Below are 23,722 nucleotides of genomic sequence, written 5' to 3' on the forward strand. Positions count from 1 at the left end.
CATGTGGAATACAGTAAACTTTTGCTTAAAATTAATTTGAGACTGTTTATTTTAATGGTAAAGCAGTCAGTGTAAAGGTAAGGATGTTAAGGATGTTCTCTGTTAAGAAAGAAAAGAATGTTGAGACCTGACTGTGCAGAAGTTTGTAAGTCACCTCTCCAGGGTATGGAGAAGCTGTCTGAACTCACTTCCATACTTTGACAATTATTGCCTCTTGGAGGACAGGAGACAAAAAGAGACTGGGAAAGATAAAAAATACAAATAAAGCAAATCTGAAGAGTGATCTGCAAAAGCTGGAAGTGGTTTGTGTCCATGTGAAACATACAATGTGCAATAGACAGGACAAAGCGAGGTGCATGTGAATTTAGATGCAATCCCCTCCTTCCTTCTTTCCTTTTGTGGGTTGGTTGCTTTGTTTCTTTTTTGTTTCAGTAGTTTGATGTCTTTGAGGTTGTTCATGCTCTTGCTTCCTTGACTTGCAGGAAGGGATTGTTGGGGGGCCAGGGCATCTCAAATAGCTGTTCTTGGAACTATTGCAACTTCCTTTAAGTTGCGAGACTTAAATGTTTTTAATTAAGTTGGCTTTGCCTTAAAAATGTGAATTTAGTACTTAAAAATCAAGCAGTGTTTTTAAAGACTCTTTTTCTCATCTGCTCTGACCTCCTCCCACCACCAAGGTCACTCAGCTGTACTGCAGAGGAAGCGTGGAAGGAAAAATGTTTTCAGTTTGCCAGGAACCACTACAACCTCGAGGGATTTTGAGCAGTGGGTCATTTTAAGAACTGTGACTTGTTAAAGTACCTGGAATTTGTTCAGAACATTCTTGTTGTTGCTGTTGCTGGTAGAGAAGCAGTTACTCAGTTTTCCAGCCGGACACACCTTGTAACGCAGTCCACTTTCAGCACCACCATTTTCAGATGACCATTTTTAAGCTTGTTAACTTCAGAGGGCTTGCTCCTGCACGTGGGAGCCATGACAAACTGTACTGTAGGATGGTCAAACCCTTAAATAATGCACAGCCTGTTGCACTTGGCATAGCTCCTTCTTGTAGCCTTGGATGTGTGTGTGTGTCAAACCCAGAGAGACAAAATCAGACTCAGTGGGGCACACTGAGGTGTGTGTATATGAATTATGCTAATGCCAAGCAGTTATACCAATTCACAGCTTGCCAGATTGTCTGTGCTGGATGGGAAATGTTCATTCTCTGCCCTAGAGGATGGAGCTGGTTGTAATCAATCTCTCCCCATGGTGAGGCCTCGGTGGAGGGGAATGTATAAACAGCTGCGGCACGGCTGCTGTGCGAGCACGGATGTGTCCTCCTGCAGTGAGATCTCTGGGTCACCAGGTGTCCTGGTTCCAGCTGGGATAGAGCTCATTTTCCTCCTAGCAGCCAGTACAGAGCTGTGTTTTGGAGCTGGGCTGAGCATAACGTTGATAACACACTGATGTTTTGGCTGTTGCTAAGTAGTGCTCACCCTGAGTCAAGGACTTGGAGTGTCTCATGCTCTGCCAGCCAGGAGAGGCACCAGAAGCTGGGAGGGAGCGTGGCCAGCTGACCCAAGCTGGCCAAAGGGATATTCCAGACCTTACAACGTCATGGCCAGGATATAAACTGGGGGGAGCTGGCTGGGAGGTGCCCATGGCTGCTTGGGGACAGGCTGAGCATCCGTCAGCAGTGGGTGAGCAATAGAATTTTGCGTGGCTTGTCTTTCTTGAGTTTTATTTCTTTGTCTCTTCTCATTACAAAAATGTTAATGTTACTGCTATTATTATTATTAATAATAATTACTACTACTATAATTTGTTTCAGTTTTTGAACTGTTCTTATCTTTATGTTTTGTATATATATATTTTATATATATGTTTTATCTTTTTTCTGGTTGTCCTCCCCATCCCACCAGGGCCAGGGAGGGAGGGAGCAGCTCTGTGGTACCTGGTTGTCATCCAGAACTAAACCCCAGGGACCATACAAGCCATACTAAATGGGTTTCAGGAACCTCTCCATGGGTTAGCTAGTTGAGCTGTGCTTCCATCCTCCAGAGAAATGCTCTGCTGCTTTCCACCCACCCTGTCCTCTTGTACCTCTGGGTTCTGGCAGCTTCCTCTCCTTGACATGCTGCCCTCTCCTCACCCTGGTTGTCTCAGCACAATGTTCTTAAAATGCTGCTGAGCTGCATTTGAGCCACAGGTTGGCAGCTGAGCTCCTGTCAAGACCTTTACGCGTGTTCTTGATCCCATTCAGATGTAACAGGACATAACCATGGGACCAAAATGGGAGAATTAATTTCACTTGTGGTCAGGAGCTGTTTGTTTCTGGTGTTTCTGGTGGCTTGAGAAGTCATTGTGATTGTTCTACGTGATTATAGATTCTGTCTCGGTCCAACTTCCAAGTTAGTCTTGTTTTGATCAGATGACCTCTGGAGTTCACTCCCAACCTAACTTATTCTGCAATTTATACTGCTATTTAATCATAGTACAGATAAGGAGCAGATGGTGCAGTAAAAGAACTGGTGAGCATAGCTCAGAATTCAGAAACAAAAGGTGATTCATGGGCTAAAAAATAGAGAAGAGTCAAGTGTGTATCTCTCTTTTGCAACTCAACATATTTGCATAGGCTGGTATTCAAATATTGTCTGGTTTTGATAATCCACTACCTAATTGAGAGGTCACAGAGATAAAGGTCTGGCATATATATTTTTTTTTTATGAATGTTATTTAAAATTCTTAGTCCTAATTCCTTAAAAGAGAGCTAGACATGAAATGTTTGCTACTAAGGCTACACAAGTAGCAGGGGAATCAGCTTACAAAAGAAGGATTAACTTGTAGATTTTTCCACCTCTTGACAGGTTATTCACACACTTTTATTCATTTATATCCATTTAAAAACAGCTCAGCAGGGTGATCCCAGCTGCTCACCAAAATAAAACTTTCTACAACAATAGGTTTTATTAGTGATACATTTGTATATATTAATTTTGCAGATGACTTGTTAACATTACTGAATCACTGAACTTTCATTCCTCATGTAACTAAGCATTTGTTTTACTGCTGCAAGCATTCACACGAGTATAAACACCACTGCTCAGCTATAATGATATGTGCTCTCCCAAAGTGTTTATTCTGTGGTTGGTGACTTGTTCTCCAATGTACTTTAACTCCCAGTGCATAGTGCAGCGTTTTTTTCCTTGAAGTAGAAGAAGAATCATATGCTTTTGGAACAATAAATGGTCTTAAATAGTACCAACACCTGCTTGAAAGTCAGATCAGCACAGGAATTAATGCATGTTTTATATCATGTCATCTTCAATCTCAGTTAAATGAAGCTGCCTTTATTTCAGAAGGCAGGTACTCAAAATTCTGCTTTTTTGGCTTAATAACTGTACTGCAAAGTTACAGCCTTCCAAATCCCCTGGGTGGTGTTTTTGTCCCCAAGGATCATCCTTGCAAGTTATTCCAGCCACCATCAGCCCTGGGAGTTTGTGAGAGTGCTGACATGCCATGACTCCTGTGTGCAGTGAGAGTTACCTTTAGGGCCAGGGTGGTTGCTGCAATGAAGATGCAAGTGTGGAGGTGCCTGGGATGACACCTAGTCCAAGCTGTGGAGTATAAGCACCATTTTCTGGTTCCTGTGGTGCAGAGGAACTTCCTTCTGCATTGCTGGGTGCACTGACACCTGTGGCCAAGACCTTTCCCAGTTCTGGGGATTGTTTTGATGGTCTGGAAGCTGCTGCCAGCCCATCTTGCAGTGCCTGCTCTTAGGTGTGCTGCTTCTGAAACCCTTGTGTTTGCTTGGCTCATGGGGTGTGTGCTCTTCCTGTTCCTCCCTCCTCCTTGAGCAGATATATTTACCCTCTGTCATGTTTTGTACTCATAAAGTCTGTCCCATAAGGTTATTTAAGGGTGGATACCTCCTCTTACCTTATAGCTCTTATTCAGTGCTGCTGACTGCACCACAGAAATAGAAACCAGTAATTTCTGTTCGTTCTTGGTAATAAATGACCTTGGGACCTGGTCTCTTAGGACCTAAACTGTAAATAATTAAACTTTACCTCTGGGAAACCCTCACTCCACTCAGGTTGGTTTTAGCTGTAATTTTATAACAGTTAACTTTTAATTTCTTTTCCAGACTCTGTGGTCATGTAGCATGGTCAAAAACGCCCCAAAAGTTAAAAGTGATGCACACCTTTTATTTTTGTGCATATTATGAGATAATAAATGCTGTGCAGTCAAAAACCCAAAAGCTGATGTAACTGCAGAGCAGCCATGTGTTAATTCCAGCTTGGCCTAGGCAGTTCCAATCAGGAGCAGGTTCTCAAGCTCATTGATTCCCTGTTTATTTTTCAGGTTTATCAAACTATGAGCTTTGGGCTTTTGTTCTTGACTAGCCTGATATTGGCAATTGAGATTTTTGATATTTTTTTTTTTACTTCATATCCAAATAAAAGGGAGTGTGAAGGAAACAGGGTAGGATGCAATTTTTCAATATTAGCCAATGAAATGGATGATTTTATATTTCTGTAAAGATTAAATACCCTTTCCAATTTATTTTATTTTTTTATTTTTTTTTATTTTTGGCAATTAAAAAAGAGCCTATTGTCTCTCATGGTTTAGGTTTTTTAGCCAGGAAAGTCTAATTTATATTGTGGGCATTCTGATCTGTGAACAGCAATGCTCAAATTAAAGTGTGAGATTTAGTCCTGTGAACGTAGTGTGGTGAAATAAATTATTGAATGAGGCATTTGGAAGTGAGTGTTAAAGATGACAAAAATATGTGCACTACTGCACACCCAAATACTGCTTTTTCTTCTGAGAATCATCTAGGTGCATGGGAGAACCTTGATTTTCAGGACAGAGGATTTTTCAAAATTGGTATTTAAAGGAGACTAATGGAAGCTGGGCAATTGGCTGCTCTGTGCTTTCCTCCCCCTGAAAGTCTCTGAAACAGAGGAGAAAAAAAGGGAAAACTGTAGCTTTCATTTGGAGAGACTGGTCTGCATCTCATGATGCTCCTTTAGAGGTGTCTTTCCCTTCTAATCCATGCTGTTAGCTTATCTCATGGTTGACTTGTGCTAATTATCTGTGCTGAGTAACTTTTTCAGTGTCCAGACAGTTCCACACTCAATACACTGTTGTGACTTTATCCCTTCCAGTCTTCTTCCAAACAGTTCTTCAAAGTCATTTCCATCTTCTGACAGGGTTCTGTCACTCCTGCAAATCCTTTGCACTTCTTTTTCTGCTTTTGTAATTTGATTTTCTATGTAGATACATTGATCCAAATACTTCTCATATTAGCAATCACTTTTCAATTGTCTTTTTTCCATGTGCAACAAGAAAGGCGTTAAAATTCATCAGGGATCTAAAAAAAAGGCGCGAATGAAAAATAAAGTGGAAGCAAGATTTCCTCCCATCTTTATTTGTGCATTTGTGAGAGAGCAACGCAGCTGACTCGAGCTCTGTGGGATGGGGACAGTAGGCAAAATGTATTGTAGAGGTCCAGTTCCCTCTGGATAATTCAAAAATGCATAAAATAAATCATTATGCTGCTCACAATTTCCTTTGTTGCTCTTGTGGCTTGAAACGAATCCCAGACTCCTCAAGTTTTGTGCAATCTTTTTTTTCTTCTGTAAATCTGGAGCTGTGGATGCTTCCAGTCTCCTCTGCTGAGCTCCTGGGGGAGGGGGGATGTCCAAATGTCTTTTCTGAGTAACAAACCCTCTGGTGTTCAGGCCAACAGAGTGAGTCAGGAGTGAGAGAGATCTTCCACTCCTCGCCTCCACTCAGGTTTGGAAACCTCTGGAAAAGCATTTGTGGTCAGTCTGGCATTAGTTTTGATACTGCATGTGCATAGTCTTCTGCATCTTGTGTATTATCCTCCTGGATAATATCCCCCTGGAGTGCACTAAAACATGAGAAGGAGAGGAGCGCTAGAAAAGAGCAACTTACTGTTAGGGAAATGCAAATTACACAGTGCCATAGTTTACATATTTCCATTTCAGGAGCAATTCAAGAAGGTATCATCTCCATCACTGGAGAAGTTTCATTAATTTATGTCCTCAGGACAATCTGCAGGGGTTAAAGTCTTGTTTTTTAACCCTTGAAGGCAAGTGCCACCTGCTGCAGTTATGTTAAGACTTCATTACTGGGAGCTAGGGTGCTGTACAAAAAAAATATATATATATATATGCCCCAAATTTTGAAGGAGCGCCATCGCTGCCGCTGGTTTCATGCTACCCAGGCACTTTGTCCCTCTTGTCACCCAGCAGAGCTGTCTGATCACCGTGCTGCAATGCCTCATCTGCTCACAGTTAACAGGAAAGGGGATGTTCAGCATCCCTTGAGCTTCCAGACTGCCCCCTGAGCAAGAGAGGGACCACACTGCTGCTGGAGGAGAGAAGGGAGCTGGGGGTGAAGCCTGGGGAAGCAGCACCTGTGATTCTGATGTGATTCCAGTGCCAGGGAGGGGAAAGCCCTGAGCACAGTGAGAAAGAAGCCATCTGCTAAGTAATGCTAAAATTTGGCAGGAGTGAACTCCCCAGGAGCCCCAATGGATCTGGGCAGCAGGAAAAAAATGTTGGGACATCTGTCGGGGTTTCCCTGCTTGTAGGGTAATGGATCCCCTCCCTTAGTGAAATCTATATGGCTTTCTACTATGTTTCAAGCAGAAACATTCAAATAATCTGGGAACTTTTCTAAAAGGAGCTGTGCATGCCCTTCACTGGGGAAAGAGTCAGTGAGGAAGACGGGGGCAGCAGGGCTTGACCTTTCAGAAACAAAAAGAGTGTTTGAGACTATTGACCACAAGTGCCCTTTCTGGAACCTAAAGCTGTGTGAGTTTTTTCCCCACCCTGAGATAATAAGCTCTCAGTGTATTCCAAATAAGCAGGAGTTTTGGCAAGTGTCAAATCTGTCAGCTGTCTGTGGTTTAGCTGGGTGTGAGAATCCAGGTGTGAGGGCCCCTCACAAAGTTCCAGAGAAACTCCTGGGTGACAGGATTGCTGTGAAATCATGACAGGAGGTGAAGTGCAGTGTTGTTGTACCCTCAGCACTGCATTTCTACTGGCAGAAGAAATCCTCTGTCTCACCTGCTTTTTTTTTTTTTTTTTTTTTGCTTTGTTTATTTGTTTTGTTTTGTTTTGTTTTGTTTGGTAAAGATTTTCAAGAGGAGCTGCTCCAGGAGGATGATTTTGTACATCCTTTAGGAGGATGATTTTGTACTAGGAGAAGGGCTGAATCCAATGGCTTTCTCACTTTCTAATTTCTGTAAATCTTGACCCACCAATGTGATTAGAGCTTTGATCTCATTTCCTATTTCATTCAGAGAAAACAGATGGGAATATCTCCCGTTAACATCACCTGAGAGCCTGGCACTGGCTGAGATGCTGCTGCACTTTAAAGAACTGAGCTGCAAAGCTGAATAATGGCAAAGGAAGCACATTTTTTGGCTGTGTAGTTTGCCTAAATGTCACCTTCAGTGCTCTGGACTGCAGCTGTGCTCTTTTCCCTTCAACAAAGGGCGTGAAGGTGGCTTGGCCAGCCTGACTAGATATTAACTGTGCAGATGCCTTTGGGGAGAAGTGTTGACCTTGTGCACAGGCAGGGAATGATTTGGTGACCTCTCTGTTCCCACCACACGATGCCAGGTCCCAGTTTGTGGCTTGGCTCTCCCCAGTGTGAGCTCCTGGGTGGGTGATGAGGAAACAGCCAGGACAGCCCTGCAGAGGGTGGCATGGTCAGCCCATGGGGCTCCTGGAGGTGATGCCTTGAGTTTTACCTTTCATATTATCCACATTCTGCACTGCATTAATGTATAACTCTGAACTTCATATAAAGTGTCAGCAAGTTCTCCTCACAATTCAGGCAGACAAAATAATCCTTTTCCAGCCCCAGAACCAAGGACACCACTGCAGCTTCAGGCCCAAAAAGTGTAAACAACACCAAACTGAAGAGAGCAAACTGAGAGGATGGGATTTCATCACCTGAAGCTGTAATTGGACAATTAACCCCAATATGGAAATGGACCAAAACTTATAAAAGTGTGAAAACTCCTGACCCAGGCTCCATCTTGGGTGGAGCCACAGCCAGGCTCTTGCACTGCCCAAGGTGCATCTTTTGAAGGCTTTTTAATAAATAAATATATATCCACTTTATTCCTTTATCTCTGTCCAGCCTCTGTTCCAGGGAGCCTCTTGAGGCATCAGAGGAGGTGGCTGAGCCAGGCTCAGGTATGTGGGTAGTCTGGGAACTGTTTGAGTTCTTCATGGATGGAGAAAGGTGGGACATCTGACAACCTTCCTGCTATCCTACTAAAATATCTTATCTTTGTGCTGCATCCTATTTGGGCCATAACCTCAAATGCTGCAAGTTGCAGCTTGCTCCTCTTCCCTGGATTTCACACTGGCACCTTCAGAGAAGTTGAGATTTCTACATTAATGTTTTTGCATCCATGGAAAGGCAGAAAGAGGTCATAGGCAATTAGAGCAGTAATTGCTTTTGCCATTTCACCTAAAGCTCTCTGTGAATGAGTTTTCAGAAACCTTAATGCAATAGCTGGGAAAAATAAATTACCACCAAAAAAAATAAAAAAAATAAAAAAAATATCCTACCTCTAATTCTTTTGGTGTCTCTATTGGGAAAGGCAGTATTTATAATTGTCAGTGTTAATTTTCTCAGTGATCATCCAACCCAATCAGACAGGAGATGAAGGACAGTCTTAGGGTGGATGGCAGGCTGAGTCCTCATCTTAAAGTCTTTGGACAATGTCAGGAACTATTTTTGTATCTACTCTTGAATTATTTTGTCTTGAATAACTTTTCTTTCCCCCCAGAAAGTCTGCTGTAGATGTGCATGGAAAAAAAAAAGGAAAAGGAGGAGAAAAAGCATAAGGCTGTATTAAACAATATGAGGAAAGAGTAGAGGTTATGTAAAGTTCAAGAAGCAAAAGGATATGGTTTAGAAAAACACTGAGATAATGAAAGATAATATATAGATGAAGTAACTGCAATATTGTTCCCCCTGAAATTTGCCTCGTGGGCTCCTGAGGGAAAAGAGAAGTTGACATCTGCTTACTTTGGGTTGCCTGGCTGGAAAAACATATGAGATGACATCCTTGTGGGCCCATTGCAGTGCTGCTGTGAGTGATAAGTTCTAGGAGAGAGAGGAGGTGGCAGCAAGCCAACTATTCTTGATCATACAAGACAGAGGAATAGGATATTTTTACAAGCCCAGTTTAACACTGATTTGACTCACATTATTACCTTTTTTCCTTTTTCTAAAATTAAGAGTCTAGTGTATTTTTTGGGTGTGGATGGAAGCAATGCCAGGTGAGTTTGAGCTGCAACACAGATTTGGATTATTTATTGAGAGGAACTTCTTCAGAAAAAAGCTAATGAGACCCTGGGTTTCCCCAGGCTTGGTTAATAGCTTCCCTTATTGGAGGCCCAAGGAAGAGGTTGGGAAGTACTGCTTTTTGGGAATTACCTTGGCACAGTTGCTCCTGCCTTAAGGTTGTGAGAAGGCTTCCTTTTCAGCCCCATTTCTGTGATTGTTTTGGAAGCTGTTTCAAAAAACACTGAGTTTTGGGGAATCACATATGATTGCTTTGTTCTGAATAACTTCCCAATAATTTGGTCCAAGCTCTTTTTGTATCCTGGATCTGTCACAGACATGCCTTAGTTCAGCAGCAAGTTTCTTGATCAGATTCCTTCATGAAAGCATAGAAATCTAAGTATTTATGTCAGCATGCTCCTTAATTCTTTATATGTTTCATGTCTAAAATGTGAATATACTTTAACCTCTTTTATCTTTTTTAAATAGCATGGAGTTTAAAACAGTACATGCTTAACATTTGAAACATTGTGTGAAGATATTTGAAAGCTCTTTTTCATACAATGTCTTCTTTGAGAGCTTTGGGTTTATTCTTTAGTCTTATTTTTTTCATTCAGTCGCTTCTCACTGTAGAATAAAGGCAAATATATTGGAAACAAGTACTAAGTTCTGGGAATGGCAAATAGAAAAAGGATAAGTAGAGGGAAAAAAAAAAGTTCTGCTTTTCATATGACTTCAGAAGTCTTTGGGAGCTTGCTAGAAGTGCTGGCTCTAGTCCAATGTGCTTTTATTGGCATACATGAACAAATTACCCAGGGCACAGCTATTTTTCTTACTGTAGTAAAAACAGGGAAGCTGAATAGAGGCTTTGTGTAGGACAAATATTTTTCCTTTGAAACTGGCTACGAGTTTAAAGTTTATCTAGCGTGCCTTCTGGAAAAATACACTTCTCAATCTCACAGGATAGAAAATGTTTTCTAGTTTAGGCAGCTCAGAACTCTATAAGCAAAATTAGTGAGGAGCTGGTATAGTTTTATAATAAACAGCATCATTTCTTGGTTGCCTAGAAAGTGGGAGGAGCTGTTTATGTTTGTAGCTGTGTTCCACAAAAATTGTCTATGGATCCCTCCCCTCTAGCATCTCTTTCAGGGCTCTGATATTTTCTTGCCACATGGGTGTAGCCAGGAGGATAAGGGTGTTATGGAAAGTAGTTTTTAAGATAACATTCATTGCTCTAAAGACTGTATCCATGGGTAATTCTTTTAATTCCAGTTGGAGCTGTAGCTCGCTTTGTTGTCATGTCATTGCTCTCCAAAATCTGGCAGGGTTCTGGAGCAGCAGGGTTTCCAGTGAGGCTCATTTGTGCAAGATCCCCATAAATTGGTGTCTTGAAGCATGAAAACCTAATTATTTCACCTTTCTGAGGTCTGTAGGAGGGTAACCTAGAGGAAGATTTTAGATGGGTGCTTCTTAAGTAATGTGTAAGATCACAAGAGCCACGTCTAGAACAGTTCTTGTTGTGGCTGGAAGTGAATTTCAGTCTAATTTCCCCAGCCTCACCTGTCTGTCATTCCTCCAGCCAGGAAAGGATCAAAAATCATTACCTCATAAGGCTTTTTAGCACCTTCCCTTTCTCCTTTCCACCTTCTCACCCACACTTATTTCACACACATTTATTTCTAATAAAAGCACCAGCTGAAGAGCAATAAATTCACGTTTGGAAAGTTTTTTGAAAATTATCTTCCTTCAAAACCTGTGGGAGCTTTCAAAAAAATTACAGTTCTACTGAGGTTTCCTGGGGGCAAGGTGTCTTGGGCTTCTGCCCCACTCTGTCTGACATTAGTTTTAAGAAAATTTGACATTAAAAATGACTCAGCAAATGTTTTCAATTGAATGAATGAGGAAGTTGCAATAAAATACCTGTAGCAGCATTTCAGAATCCCTTCCTAGTGACAGTTTGTTGAATTTGGCTTGGTAACCATCAATGACAAATTCCTGGGGAAAATTTTCTTGTGAAATTCGAACTCACTTGAGGTAATTGCAGCAAAAAACATTTGATGGTTATTACAATTTATCTTTTATAAAGGTTGCTAATTTTGTCATCCTTAATCACTGGATGTTTGCTGGAAAACAAAATGTGTGATTGTAAAGGCATTAACATTTCAAAGAGTATATATACTTTCACCTGTAAGCTTGGCAAGCCTGGGCATTCAGAGCAGAGACTGCTTTAGAAAATGGGAATCTGTGAATTGAGTTGGAAAAGAATCATATTTATGCATTTGGTTCAGGTAATTTAAAACAAAACAAAACCTCAAAAATATGATATTTGCTGAATGTATGTTCCTGGAATGGAAATACACATAGAGGAAAGGTTTGGCCCAGATTAATGGATGAGAAAAATTCTGTCTGTAGAGCGAAACATAAATGATTGCAAGTAGAAAACCAGACACATGGAACACCAAAAGTCAGAATCTATTTTCTTCCCACAGACTGTGGGATCTGCTATTGTTCTGCCTCTTTTCTTCCAGGAAACAATTGCTGAGTTACATAAGCACACTGTAAATACTGTGGCAGGGTGTGACTTCAGTCAGCTGTGACCTCAGTTCAGGGAGTTCTTTTACACTTGACTCACTTTGTGCTGAATAATTGCAGCTCCGAAATGGACCGATCCCTCGTGCTCAGATGTTTGAGATAGCGCCTTTTGTTCACTCGCTGGATTGCAATATATTCCTTTTTTGGGTTATGTGGGCATGAATGCAGACCAAAAAAAATGATGCTCGAGTTTTCTGGTGACCCCAACAAAGCTGTGCAGCTGATGCTGGGGTGCAGGTGAGTTATTTATGTGTCTGAAAGTGCTGAGAGCTGTGCAGACCACGGCCAAGGTCACGCATCCTCAGTCATACGCCTGTTTTCAACCTCAGGTGAGGGGGAGTTGTCCTTGAAGTTTATTGTTTCAGATTCATGCTTCAGAAGGAAAAACCATCAAGGAAATGCTGTGTGGTACAGGCTGTTTGACTTCACTCTTCTGTGCAAGCAAACAAGTCACACAGCTCTTCTCCTATCTCCAGCCTGCTGTGGAGTAGGAAACGATTTTGGGTTTCCTGATTGGTGTCAAGTAGGTATTTCAAGTAGAAGGGAAAAAAATAAAGAAAAATATTCCCTTGAAAAATATTTTTTTCTAGTGCATGTTTTTCAGTGAAAACACAATAATTGTGTTTTTTCACTGTATTAAATTGAATATCTCAGTTGGACCAGTGATGGTGTTACAGATGGAAAACCTGAACAAATTTGATGTTTGTAAGAGTCAGTGGCTGCTGCTGCTAGGGTTTAAAATAGCTTATAGTGCAACTTACTCTCCAATTTTATTTAAAAATTAATTGGCTTTCCCTCCCTTTTCACTCTTCTGCCTCATTTTTGGAGTCTCTATTTGTTGTTACCATGTGGACACTGTGTACCTGGGCCCCTTCTCATGGTGTCTCCTCCTAGTAATGAAAAATCCAACAGGTAGAGGAGCAGCAGTTTCCCCTGCAGATTCAAGACAAAGTAGTTTTTGTAGAATTTGAAAAAAAAAAAAAAAAAGATTCCTGTAACACAGGGTGAGTTTTAAAGAAAACACTCAGTTCTCTGCCAGAAGTGTCTTGTGAAGCAGCTCCAGTCTGGTGCAGAAGCAGGGCACAGGTTTGACTCACGTGTTTGCTGCTATTCACTCCAGCTTCCCAACCACGTCCTTGAGAACAAATTCTGCTTCTTATGTGCTTTATGTGTGCATGGCAAGTGAAAACGTGGTCTCTTTTAGGAGGCTTGCTGACTAGATTTGGAATTAATTCAAATACTTTCCAGGAATCATGTGTTATTTTAATAGATGTTGCAAGTACACTGACAATATTAGGAGAATATTTTAAATTACTTCTGAGAATATGAATACTCTGATCACTTTTGCTGGCATTAAAAACTTGTTTAATCCCCATTCCTTTTATTATTTAGTATATTTATCATTATCTATATATGATATTATTTATATATTATTTATATATTTATATATTATTTATATATTTATATATTATTTATATATTTATATAGTATTTATATACTTATATATTATTATATAATTATATTATATTTTAATTATATTATTTATTATTTTTATTGATTTTGTTATTGGGGATGTTTGATTTAGATTGTGCCACCCAAAGTCATGAGGTTTTGTATATCAGTCTAGTGAAACCTTGTTTGCACATTATTTGAGTTAGGGAGGTTTGAAGAGCATCATTAGAATAGTATGTGCTATTCTATAGCACAGAATATGATATATTTATATTATATAGATAGATAGATATAAAAATATAATTATATAGAATTATAGATACAATAGATAAAATATATAATATATATAATATATATAAATATATATAGAATAGATATTTATTATAATTATTGTAAATACTGTATAAATATACGAAATGCATCAATGTATAAAATATAACATATATAAAAATTTATATAAAATATATTATTATAAATATTTTATAGATATATATTCTAATGATGCTATAGTATGCATCACTAGAGTAGTATGTGCTTATTTATTTTTTATTATTTATTTTAATTTTACTATTTATTTTAAGTTTAACTTTAAAACTTTTAGATTTGCTATTCAGCTCCCCTGCCAGCTTACCCTTACGCTCATCATTGCTGATTTATTGTGGTGTGATCAATAACTTTTCAATTGCACCTATTTATTCACTTTTATAAAACAGAGCCTTTCCTGGTTTCACTGAACTGCATGGAAAATGTCTTTTCTTTTTCTTTTGTACAATATAAAATATCTAAATCTAAAGTAAGCCAAAAAGCATGAACCCTTGCCATGGTGAATTTTGAGCCCTTCAAGATGTTAGTTTGCATTCAGAGTACTTTACTGGTGAAAGAGGTAAAGATTAATAAACAAAGTTCAATCATCAAGGATGATTTAGCTAATTAATCAGTTATCAGTGGGTGGTCCACAATGGTTTGGAGCCTTAAGATCATCAGGAAGCCAGTGGATGTTGCTCCTACTCAACTTTGCCTTGTTTAATTCAAAATTGTAACCTAGTACAGACATAGAAATTTGTTCTCTATGTGAGTATCTGATGGACTTCAGTAACTTCAGAATAATTCAGAATTATTTTTTTCTTAAATTCAGAATAATTCAGAAAATAAAAATTAAATCTTGCCATGTTTCTATTAAGCCAAATTAGAGATGGATTGAAGAGTGTTCCTGTCTTTTTCCCCCCCCCCCTCCTCCTTCTTCATGTAAATTTTTACAGTCTGGTTGGAGTATGTCATTATATGGTTTCAGTTCAGTTTGTTGTGAACCACGCCAGTTTTAATATTATCCCTGTGTCATGACACAGTTATTAACTGGCTAATAAATGTGGATAGGTGGTTAAGCCAGTTTCATTTGGGCAACTTGCAGCAGTTTTTTAACTATGTTGGGAGTTCTTTCATTTTTTGGCCTGAATGAGCGGAAAACTTTGTCTAAAACAACACCTGAAGACATTGTCTTACTTTATATACTTTATATACTTTATATACTTTATATACTTTATACACTTTATATACTTTAGAAGTTTTTGGAAGTTTCCATTTCTAAAGTGATGGCTTTAAAGTTGGTGTATACTGCAGACTGACTTTCAAATTAGTGTCTGGAGTGCCCTCTTTTGAAATCTAGTGATCTCATTTGAAGTATGATGTATCAAAGAATAAAAGGAAATAAGGAGAAAAAAGAATAAATTAGGGATTGTGAAGAAGGGAAATACAGCTGTGGTTTCTGTGCTGGGTCAGCAGAATTCACCAGTCAGCGGTTTCAAGGCAGTTTTGGTTTTATTAAAAAAATTAAAATTAAGAAAACAAAACCCAGCAAAAAAACCCCACAAACAACAAACCCACCAAAAACCCAAACCAGGACAAGTTTTTGTACATCTCTGTTCAAGTGGAGATACTGAGTGTGTTGCTGTAGCCACGTTGGAATTGGGATTTATGGGTAAATATGGGATCTTTTGCCAGGTTACTACTCTACTGCCAAGAACACTGATTTTTATGGTACATTATAATCCCTTTTTTCTACTTTCCTCTGCATATTCCTTCCTATGCCATAGACTCCTTCCTTTTTAGACTGCTCACTATGTGTGGCTTTTTTGTTTGGATTTTTGGGTTGGTTTTTTTAATCCTGTCATTTTTCTTTTATACAAGATTTTCCAGCTGTGGGGATACATTCTGCAAGGACTGCATAATGATCTTGATCTTGGTAATTAATACTCACATTGCTTTAAATGAGGTGGTTATTTCTCTAATTAAAAGTAGCAGTGAGTGGTGGCTTCAGTGCTTGGCATATTTATTAACGTTCCTTTGTTGCAATGGGGATTTTAAGTCTTTGAAGCTTTTGTTATTTGTAAAGCTGTTTTATTTTCTTTCAATATGGTTAATTATAAATCATGGGCCAGACCTGAGTGAAAGGGATGGAAATAGGTTGCCATGCCAGAAGAAGAACCTGTTTTCAAGCAGGGTCTTTATTAGTGTGGCAATAATAAGGGTGAAGTCTGTGAACATGATCTAGCTGAAGGTTATTCATTCAGCTCTTCCTGTTGATATTCATATTTCTCCCCTTTCTCAAAATAAAAGACAGCTATCTTAATTGTACTGCTAGAATATTTAACAGTGGATCACTGGAAAATATCATAGTAGGGAAAAGAAGACTTCCAGGGCATTTTTTATCTTGTTTTTCCACTGGAAACCTTCTCTTTCAGGTAGCAATTACTGTTCTGGGGACAAGTCTTGCATTAATATATTAAGTCTGTTTTGGTTGATAATTATGACAACAAATTTTCTTACTAAATTTATCCAATCCCTCCTGCTGAAAGGAGTGCTGCTAATGAATTTAGCACGCTCCTTCTTAGGGAAGGACTCAGGGAAGAGTATTAGATTTCAGAAATTGTCAGTGAAAATCAGAACACTTTCTGAAAGTGGCAGAACCAGCATTGGTTTTGGCAGATGTTGTCTGCTACACTGCACTGTGGAGAAGGATGTGAGCACATTTACAAATCCCCCCTGGACACTCTGGGTGCCTTGTCATTGTCCCCTGCCTGGACAAAGCTGTATTTTTTGTCTGTCACTGTCTTTAGTTGCTTGAAATGCTTCTACCCCCATGACCCCTTACACAAGCAGGTAAATAATATTCTGGGGTGAAGTTCTGCTTTGTGTAGGGAGTAAAATTCAGGCAGGAGAGGGAGACACAGCCAGTCTTTTCTTCCCCCACCCCCAGGTTTGCTTAGCAGGAACCTCAGTTAGCTCTGCATCCAGCACTAAAACCTAAACCCAGGATGCAACGAAGTGCAGATTTGCATAAACTAAAATGCAGTGTAATTAGTGCTGGTGGCCGTGCCAGACAATGGTTATGATTGCAGAGAGGTCCTGAAGGAAACAGCATTTTCAACATTATTTTATTGTGGGTATTCTATTGACATGTTTCCTGGTGCTTGGATGCAGGAGTGAATACTGGAATTCTGTGAATACACACAGAAAGCTTCAAAACCCCCCTCATAAATATAGAATGGCTTGAGAGAGGCAAAGGGGACAGCAGCCACAGTGGTGGGGAATCAAGTTAATCTATTTTGTGTTCAAACTGCAGCACTTGTAGGGCCTGGTCTTCAATTTTCTGCCTTGATTCTTTTGCCATCATCTTTTCTACCAGCTTTTGGATGCTCCATCCTGCTTAACAGGAAACTGAAAACATTACAGGGCAAAGCTGCTGCCAGCAATTTCTCTCAGAGAAATTCTGGGATATCAGTGCACTGAGGATGGAAAATCCCCAGGGATCATTTCAGAAGTATTGCTTAGGCATTCATGTGCATTTTGGTGTTTATCTCGAGGCAAGATGTCCAACAAGCAGCAGAACTCGTGTTTGCTCTTGGTTGTGCTCTGAGACAAGTCCCAAAGCAGAGGGCAGCAGCAGCATTTCATCTGGATCCTCAGGATGTATTTCTGCCAGGAGTTTCCCATCTGTAAAATCTGTGGCTGGAGTAAAGCTACAAATAGGAGAGTAATGGGCCAGAACAACAAGGTAGACACGAGGAGATGCTGTTTAAAAAATCAGCAGGAGTGGGGAAAGTGTGTGTGGGTGAAAGGGATGAGGTTTGAGAAGAAACAAATGAAAAATGACAAGTCAAGCAGCAAGTTAAACATTTTTTGTACATTCTTTTGGTCAGCAGTGCTGAATGCTGGGGGATAGCAGGAAGAGGCATTTTTACTGAATGCACAGTGAGCTATGAGTACATGGAATTTAATTTTTTTTTCCTGTTGTTTTGTTCTTCTGTAACACTTTTAAAAGAGGAAGGGTGGAGAGAGAGTGTCCTTATCTGACATTGCTACATTCACTAGGGAATTTCATTTTTAATAGTCTAAAATGGTTTAGGCTGGAGTTACAGCCCATGCTCTGGCTGGGGGAGAATTTGGGGGTACATGATAACAATGACATTTTCTTAATCAGTAGACAATAATCATTCCAACCATTATTGGCTTTCCTGTTCTTTCCTGTGCATCCTTTTCTCCTTAGCCCTTCCTCCTCCATAGTTTCTAAAATACCCATGTGATTCAGTTGTTTCTCTTTTGGTTTCCATATGATATTGTGATCTGCCACTGGGTGTGACTGACCGCTTCAGGATGAGTGGAAAAGAGCACCAGGCTCTAGAATATCTAATTTTCTTTAATTATACAGCTCTACCTGTCTAGAAAAAGTGGTTTGGATTTTTTTTTTTTTTTTAATATATATTTTAAATAAACTGGGGGTTTTTGTTACTTTCAAACTCCTGTTAGGAAATGACATGGCACATAAATTGACACATAAATTGCGTTGTTTTCACGAGGCTGCTGTGTTACAAATGGGGAAGACAAAGAGTATTTTTACATTTTGACATTTTTGAAAAGATGGGTATTTTTACCCATTTATAAAATCACACTGGCAGGATTGCCACCTGTAACTGCTGAGCAGTGAAGAACCAAATTACATCTGTCTCAGGAATGGTTTCTCTGTCATAAAGGCTGGACCTTTGTCATTCACAGAGCTGCTGACCATCAATATCCCTTCAAAAATAAAGCTGATGGCAGCAGGGAAGTCCTAGGTGGATTATTTGTTGTTGTCGTGGAGACAATTTTGTGGATATTTTTTTATTTTCCAAAGTATAATATTAATAACTATTTAAAACTCTTTTTATTATATATCTTACTTTGGTTGATATTATATATTTATATTTATTTTATAACATTATATATTTTATTATATATTATTTTAATATACTTAAGGATAAATGCCTTGATATTTGTCTTATTATTACTTATTACTGTATCTATTTTTTATTATTCTTTTTTCCTTGAAATCTTACTTAGCTTTCCTTTTAAAAGCATTTTTTTTTTCAAAGCAGGCATGATTATTTTTTTTTTCATGCAGGATTCCTGACATGTGCCCATTTTTGGCCATATTCACAAGCAAACTGTTGATACTTGAGGCCTAATTGAAGAGGGGTCGTGCAGTTAATTGTGAAGGATGTTTGTTTTAAAGTCTAGGACACCAGCATAGGTTGGGCTGAGGTGAAAGGGAGGATTGAAGAGGAAATGCAGTTTATTAATAGACTCCTGGTTGACAGTGGCTTTGCAGTGTGCAGGGGGTGACTTTTGCTGCAGGACTGACTGGTTATAAGAGATAAAAGAGCATTTGAGATGAGAAACACAGCAGAGAAAGCTGTACAAGGGGATAATAATGCCTTGCACATCCTGTTACCCTTTTGTGTTTCTTTACTTTTCTTCATCATGCACTTAATTAAAAAAAATGAAAGAGTTTTCCTAATATTTTTTTTTTCCTGAAACATTTAGATTGAATGAGATCAAATTGTTTGGGGAGTCACGAGTAGCTTTTTGTTGCTGCTATAAATATTTGAACTAATTATCAATAATTAAGGTAAAGGGTTTATTTGTGTTCACATTCAGGAGGTTTCTTGAACCAAGTGACAGATGCACTGCATGAAATTGCAACAGCATTGAAACTGTCATGTCAAGGTAGCTGTCCTGGCATTTTCAAAAGCACTGGAAAATTGCATGAGAGGCAGGAGATATTGTTGCCTTTACTCAACTCTCTAATAGCAAGTGGTTGGTTTGTGTATCACCTAAATCTGACTAAGACTTTTGTGTTTGCTTGGCAGAACAAACTGCTTGATTTTTTTATTTAATAATCAAAATTTTTGACTTCAGATTTTCAATATCTCTTCATGCAAAATATAATTCTGAAGCTTTTTGTGTTTAAGCCGTGTTGTGCCTTACAGTGAGCAAGTATTTAGTCATGAGATGTGGTTTCTTTCCCCAGTGTGAAAATCTGCTGCTCAGCCTTCTTGCTGCTTTCAAACTCAGTTTGTCATGCTGACTTCAAAGGCTGAAGCTTGAAATTCTAATGTATTACATTCTAATACATTACATTCCTTCTACTTTAAATATCTGTTTCGCCACATCCATAAAATTGAGCGAGTACAAATACAAACCAAGTATTTGTCAGATTAAGATGTCAGAGCAGTGGAATTATTCTGAGAGAGTTTTAAACCAAGGGGGTTTTTCTTCCCCCAGATCTCACTTTAAGGCAGATAGGTGCAGAATTTGTTATAGATAGGCCTATGAAAAAGAAAAGACTACAAATCATAAAAGATTATGACAAACAGAATTATTAAATAAGTGCTATCTTAAACTACGTGTGGATGGAAAGTAAAGCGGGGACACCAAAGAGCAGCAGAGATAATTTGTGTGTTTTGGATCTGGTGACTCTTCAGAAGCTAATCACAGGGTAAACTGTGAAGCAGAGCAGCAAATTGAGCGTGGTTGCAGATGATGATAAGAATTAAAAGCTGATAGGAAGTGTTGAAGAGCTCAGTGGCAGCCTGAGCTGGGGAGGAGCACTGGGAACTGCTCTGGCCCAGGCAGTCGCTGAAATGGAACAGGGAGTGCACAATGAGCTGGCAAATTCTGCTGAGAAAATGAATAGTTGTATCCTCTCAAGTCATGGGACGATTTCAGGATGCTTCCCAAAGGTTGTAATTGCTAATGAATTGAGCAGCACTCAGCACGGGCAGTAATTTATTGGAGGCAGCTGTTAAGGACTGCACTCCATAAAAAGAGTCTTAGAGCAGCCAAACAGGCTACCAGCTTGGATATGTGATAAATTTGTGGGGCAGAATGTGCTTGTGTCACTAAAGAGGTGCTGCAAGGAGCAAAGATTTCAAAGCAAATTCAGCAAACTAAAATGTAATAAATACACTAAGCCAAATCAGCAAGTATGTACCCACTAAAAGCAACACCACCCTTCCACACAATTTCATTTGTCAAATACACATCTAGTTGGTTTTGCTACCTGCATCCGAGGCAGGAGGTGCCAGGTGTTCCTCAGGAGGGTATAAAACCCATGTTCTCAGCACAGAAGACCAGCAGCTTCTACATCTCTTGAGCTGACTGATGGATTTAGGGCTCAGCACAGATCTTGGCTGTATTTCTGCAGGGAAGAAGGAAGTGGCAGAGTATATGTGGACATTCAGTGGGTACTGGCAGGTCAAACAGCAGCTGCTTCTTTGTAAAACAGGAGGAGAGTAGAGACTGTGGGGCACTGAGCTGACTTAGGGGCTCAGAAAATAAGCTGGCTGCACAGCAGCTCTGGTGAAAACAGAGCAGGTTGTGCTTACTTTGGGAACAGAGCTTTTGTAGGTACAAATTTAATCAGATACACTTTTGACTGCTCTGCAGTGGGACTGAAATGTGGAGAAATATTTAAATTTATATTATTCATGTATATATGTAAATGAAAGAATGTCTGCCCATGATAAATTTGAATATGAAAGCGTTATGAAAGTCACTTTCCAGAGCTAGTTTTAACTTCAGTGGACATGTTTAAATTAAAGGGAGAATTTTTTAAACTGTTTTATCATGGCCTTTTCAGCACTGCTTTTATAGGAAACGTTTCATTTGGCATGCCAAACTTTCAGGATGTTAAGTGCTGCTAACACAAAAAAAAAAAGAAAAGAAAAAGATTTACTTAAGTACCAAAATAGCTAACCAAGTTTCCTTTTGTGCTAACAATTGTGTTTTAATTTGATAATGCATCTTTCCAACAATTCAGCTGGTATGTTTCATAGACTATGTATCAAAAGGTCATTTCAAAAGTTGCATTTGAAAGAAATGAATTGAGGGTTGAAATCAAGCACGCTTGAGTAATAAAGTTGCCATTCGGAACATCTTGTTCACTTTTGCAGTAGATATCGTTCTTTGTTTAGTGAGCCTTCTATTTCTGCAGCTATTCCTAAAGACCATTGTATCAAAAATAACAGCTTTGTTCACTAAATTATAAATTATTTGAAGCAGTAACTATCAAATTGCTACTGGGAGAAGTTCCATAGCGGATCTTTGAGGCATCACCGGGATGCAGTTAATAACAATTGAGCTTGTTGATGCCATTTCTCTCCCATTTCAACCATAATTTCCTCATTTTGTATTTGTGTTTGTATTGTTTGTATTGTATCTGTGTTAAACCTTCATCTTGGAGGAGACTTCCATTCATGTGCTGTTGTTTCTTTTCCCAGGTCGTTTCCCCCAGTGAGTGACGGTGAGAATGAATGGGCACATCTCAAACACCCCTCCCGGTGGATATGGAAGTTACTTCCCTCAAATGAAGTAAGGTTATGCCTTTGATTTGCCTTTTATGGACAAAATAGTGTTGTACTTCCTTCTTCAGGCTTTCATTTCAGATGGAGCTATAATTGGTAGGTGCCACTGGAATTATAAAAAGGCATTTTCTGTTGGAGAGTGAGGGGTTTGCAAACCGTGGAACCAAAGTGACAGATTTTTGTGTTGGTGTGAGGGAAAGATGTGTTATTGCCTAGACTCATCTGGAACAGCAAAATAAGTCGCTGTAGCCATAACATCCTTATTATGTTACTCAGAGAGATCTTTGTGTGCCTGAGATGTTTAAGGTTAGCTCTGAGTGAATGTGTTTTTATGCATAAAAGATGAGGCTGCCTCTCCCATCTGTGAGAACAGACTGTTTCCCAGAAAACAGAGCTGAGCAGCTGCTACCTGAAAGTGTTACCTTGCCTAAGATAAGAGAGTGATCCCTGCATCAGGAGCATGGCACTAGACTCACAACTCTAATGAGAATTTACCCAGCTGATGCCAAGGAACACAAATTTCTGATTGGAGTGGGATATCTGTGGTGTTTTTTGCTTCTCATATTGTTGTCCCTTTATGGTGAACTCTTATATCACTCATTCTTGAGACACTTGTAATCATACTGCCTTCTCATTTGTGTAAGACAGTGACAGCCATTTTAGATTTTCATTAAAAGCAGCTAAAATTGTTAAAAGCAATCAACACTTGTGTACACAGGATAAAAAATATCCAAATCCTACCCAATTCTTTGGCATGGTCATTATTGTTATTATTATCATTATTATAATTGTGCAGTGAAGCTTGTTTCTTGAGTTTAGGTGGTATTTATTTGTATACCACACCCCAGTTGTGAATGATGTGTTAATGCAACAAAAGTGAAACATTCTCCCTCATATTTATGGTGTGGAACAAATATCCACTATCATTCCCTCTGGTGCTAGTGCTGTAGGTGTGTGCAGTCCTAGTTAAGGGGAGGGGTGGTTTTTTTTTCATCTATACAGAAGATAATCAGAAATGTTTTCTTCCAGTGGCTATGGCTCCCCAACGTTTGCTCAGGCAGAGAGGGAGCAGAATTCAAGAACAAGTGCGAAAGCTCTCTACGGTAAGGCTGCAAAAACTCTCTTCACTTCTGTGCTAAACTGCTGTTTAAATAGTAATTGTGATGTCGTGGTGGCAATATTTTACACATATTAATCTGAAAGTGTGAGAACATACACGTGGGTGTGTCTGTCAAGTAAACTAAAAACCAAAGTGGTTTTATTCCTACTGAAGCTAACTGGAAAATTCTCAGTTTACTAAGTAGAGAGCTCCCACCTGCTCATTTTTCAGGCAGCATTCGTCACAAAATTCAGAGTGATCCTATAGCTCAAGTATGCACCAGGGAGAAGCCATTCAAGGGTTTAGCTCTGCTGTGGGTTTGATTTCTCCTGTACCTCCCTCTGCCTCCCCAACTTCATCCCCTGCTAGCAGGAAAGGCACTTCCACTATTCTTCTTTGACACAAGGATTTAATGGAAGTTAGCGCTGGTGTGACAGATTTGGCGTGCTGTTTCCAGCAGGCTCTGTGGCTCTCAGGTGTGATGTTAGGAATGCCTGAACCTCGTTGCATTCACCAGCTACAAATGCTAGTGTTTGTCTTGGCTGTGCACACTACTCTCCAGCGTGGAGGAGTGCAG

The 23,722-nt window shown here is 39.4% G+C and overlaps 1 protein-coding gene across 6 annotated transcripts in view; it reads left to right on the forward strand.

Annotated features, from left to right (window-relative positions):
• EPS8 (epidermal growth factor receptor pathway substrate 8) overlaps positions 1 to 23,722 on the forward strand; it is a 129,833-nt gene that overhangs the window by 53,857 nt on the left and 52,254 nt on the right. For 5 of the 6 annotated variants that reach the window (XM_058852882.1, XM_058852883.1, XM_058852881.1 and 2 more), the window contains exons 3-4: positions 21,963 to 22,053; positions 23,076 to 23,149. In XM_058852882.1, the coding sequence (XP_058708865.1) occupies positions 21,992 to 22,053; positions 23,076 to 23,149 (136 nt within the window). In that variant the 5' untranslated portion in view covers positions 21,963 to 21,991. Of the gene's footprint in view, positions 1 to 1,641; positions 1,680 to 21,962; positions 22,054 to 23,075; positions 23,150 to 23,722 lie in introns of those variants that run through there. The other variant, XM_058852885.1, reaches the window with a different exon arrangement.

This window comes from Poecile atricapillus, chromosome 18 (genome assembly GCF_030490865.1).
Source record: "Poecile atricapillus isolate bPoeAtr1 chromosome 18, bPoeAtr1.hap1, whole genome shotgun sequence".
Lineage (NCBI taxonomy): Eukaryota > Metazoa > Chordata > Aves > Passeriformes > Paridae > Poecile > Poecile atricapillus.